At 36.7% G+C, this 3,494-nt stretch overlaps 1 protein-coding gene across 1 annotated transcript; it reads right to left on the bottom strand.

Annotated features, from left to right (window-relative positions):
- Positions 1–206: 206 nt before the first annotated feature.
- On the bottom strand, positions 207–1,154 carry LOC132116570 (olfactory receptor-like protein OLF1). Its single transcript, XM_059525445.1, has one exon. The coding sequence runs from the start codon at positions 1,152–1,154 to the stop codon at positions 207–209; it is 948 nt and encodes a 315-aa protein (XP_059381428.1).
- Between the last annotated feature and the right edge of the window lie 2,340 nt (positions 1,155–3,494).

Raw genomic sequence — 3,494 nt, 5'->3', positions numbered from 1 at the left:
TTAAAATTCAAACGATGCCCAACTGTAGCGTTTTTAATCATGATATATATATTTAGTTGCTTTATATGCTTATTAAAACACACCTTTTACCATATTTTGTCTCTCTTTCTCACACTCAAACACACACACAAATACATACATACATACATATATATGAAAACCAGACTGTCATTACTATTGTTTAAAAATCCAGTAAAAAAAAGGTTTTACAACTTTTTTGTGCAAGTGAAACATTTACTCTTAATGCAACACAAAGTAAAGGCTCTTTTACGCACTGCTCTAATATTTAATCCATAGATTAGAGGATTGAACACAGGTGGGACTATCACCAGTTCAAGAGCCAAAAAATTACGCAAACTCTCTGAAATGTCATTTGCACCATATCTGCTATACATACTATCAAAAAGAATGGCAAAAGTGAAATTCAACAGCGAAAATATGTGTGGCAGACATGTTTGCCAGAATTTCCTTCTGCTTTCTAAAGATGATTTACATGCAGAGATCAGTTTAAAGTAGGACACTATAACAAGAATTATAAAGCTAAAAAATATAACAATTATAGCATATCCAAAGACGTTATTAACAAAAGATGATTCACAAGACAGTTTTACAATTGACCAGTTGTCACAATATAATTTGTCAATGTGATATTTACAAATAGGTCTCAAGTTTGAAAACAGGGCTGCTGTAATGCAAAAGCAGTTGGGAACAATCCATGAGAAAATAATTAATTTCACACAGGTGTTTTTAGTTAACTTAGAATGATACTCTAAAGGTTTGCATATGGCTACATATCTATCATAAGCCATCACTGTTAATATTGTGATCTCAGAAAGTAAAGAACTGTAGATAACATAGGCTTGCAGAGCACACATATGAAAGGAGATCACATATGAGTCAAATATTAAATCAGACAAAATTTTTGGGTAGAATCCAGAGGCTCCAAAAACCCCATTTATACACACATGACACAAGAACATGTACATTGGTTCATGAAGAGCTTTCTCCATTATAATGACCATAACAAGACTAATATTAATTGACAGTATCAGGAGATATAAGGCAAGAAAGCATATAAAATATACATGCTTGTAGGATTTAGTTTCTTTTGGTACCATAAGAGTCAGTATCATAGGATAAGACACATTATCCATCATGTTATTCATAGTGCAGTTCTTCAAATCACATGAAATAACTATGCAGTACAACATGAGAAAATATTAGTCACATTTCAGTAAAACACACGGCTAATGCAAGCATTTCATAAAGTCTCAATTTTGTTGCAAGAAAAAAAAGTAAAATTAATGTAAAGTATTCACAGATGAGTGTGTTGCAACTGAAAGTGGTGAGATTTTGTCTGGTCTTATATTTAGTGATTTGTCATTAGGGAAATACATAAGAGATTCTAAAATTTCTTGGGATTAATTATGCAGACATGGACAACACTTTGTAAAAACCCTTGATTTGTTAAAACGGAGATTAAATTTGCTGTGCAAACAGTTCAACACAGGCTGTAAACGTTTCTGCACACCCATTTAAAGCTTTTTAGTAATTTTACCCAATAAAACAATGCTTCCATCACGTTACACTAGCGAAGGAGTGAGGAGACGCAGGAGAATTCTTCAGATATAGAATTTAATCAACGGGCATATACAGGAAATAAAAAACATTTAACAGCAGACAACTTAACTCAAAACTGGAACACTACAGGTGCATCTAATTAAATTAGAATGTCATGGAAAAGTCCATTTCAGTAATTCAACTGAAATTCAAATAAATTCAGTCCACACAGACTGAAGTACTTTAAGTCTTTGGTTCTGTTAATTGTGATGATTTTGGCTCACATTTAACATAAACCCACCCACAAATTAGAATATGGTGACATGCCAGGTAATCAACTCAAAACACCTGCAAAGATTTCATGAACTTCAAAATAGTCTCTCAGTTTGGTTCACTAAGCTACACAATCATGGAGAAGACTGCTGATCTGACGGTTGTCCAAAAGACTATCATTGACACTCTTCAAAAGGAGGGTAAGCCACAAACATTCATTGTCAAAGAAGCTGGCTGTTCACAGAGTGCTGTATCCAGGCATGTTAACAGAAAGTTGAGTGGAAAGAAAAAGTGTAGAAGAAAAAGATGCACAACCAACAGTGAGAACTGCAGCCTTGTAAGGATGGTCAAGCAAAATCAATTCAAGAATTTGAGTGAAATGAAAGCTTTAGCCTAAGTTCTGCCAGGAAGACGCAATTACTTCGTCACTAATTACCTTCCTCATTATCCAATCACGTCTCTATACTTTGGTATAAAAGATCGTACTTACACCTGTTTGAGTTCACAGATGCCGACGTGATAACAACCGCAGATTCCGACACGATTGTTCCTTGCTCAAGCTGTCGCGTTTATTGATTTACTCGTTATAGTTAAGTTTGTGTCCTGCAAACTATAGCGAGTTCGACGTTCCTCTAAGATGCACACGAGATCGTTGGCTTTGCTCCGTGTCGCGGTGATTATCTGCGGTCGTTCGTGTCGGATGATATACAAGCTTTTGCTTTTCTCGGCAGAGGATGTGAAACATTTGGCGGAGTTTCGTGTGCTTTCCAGGGTTGCCAGGTTTTCTCAAAACTGTCAGTTACTACTAAAAATAGTCCAATCGCTTTCAAAAAAGGGTTTCTCGAAAGAATTCACATTCTAGGGGCTATGTATGACATTATTGGGGTCATCTCAAACCCCGGACTGGAATAGCAACCCGCAGCAAAAAACAAAAAAAAAAAAAACAAAAAACAAAACACCGGTCTTGGCAACGCCGGTGCTTTCCGAGCTGTCGCGTCAGTGCTGCTTGGGTCTCAACACCTGAAAGGATTTTGGTCTCAATCAACAAATATTTCATCCGTACGCACGTGAACCTGCACGAATGAAGTCTCTCCGGACCAGCAGACAGAATCAAGGCTGCCGGTCTCTTTCGGCATCTCGCCTCCATTACTTCATCAATCTACAACATTATAAGTATCATTTTGTTCTACGCACTTGTGGCGTTTGGGCATTCACTTTATTCTCTGCAAGGCTTTATACTCAGACGTTCAAGATAAAGCACTGGGCGTTCGTGCTTGTTTATCTAGCAGACTCACACTGCATAATTAAGATGTTGATCATAGTGCATGCAATGTTTCGAATAACTCCTTCGTAATGAGACATTTTAAGGCTTGTAATAAAAGCTACAATCTTTTATACTGATAAGGATCGTTCACATTTCTGTTAAAATATGCTTTGTCTAGCACACTTAAAATTGTGGTTTTAATCCTATGCTATCTATGTTTATTCAGTCATTGTTTCATCCTCGTCTATTCCGGGATGCTTCGTTCTGGAATGCTCTCACCTCATCTTTACACGGCTTACTCTTGGACTAGCGCTATTATGAACACCGGATCTATCAAGCTGATGTGTATATGGACCCTTTCATTTGAGTCGTAGTCTCCCTCATAGCAAACTAACGG

The sequence above is a fragment of the Carassius carassius genome, chromosome 36 (assembly GCF_963082965.1).
Source record: "Carassius carassius chromosome 36, fCarCar2.1, whole genome shotgun sequence".
Lineage (NCBI taxonomy): Eukaryota > Metazoa > Chordata > Actinopteri > Cypriniformes > Cyprinidae > Carassius > Carassius carassius.
The sequence above is the reverse complement of the archived record's forward strand: the minus strand, read 5'-3'. Positions and strand labels throughout refer to the sequence as shown.

What these genes read in the sequence shown, in the direction of transcription:
- LOC132116570 (XM_059525445.1), bottom strand. Translation starts at nt 1,154, where the DNA reads ATGGATAATGTGTCTTATCCTATGATACTGACTCTTATGGTACCAAAA.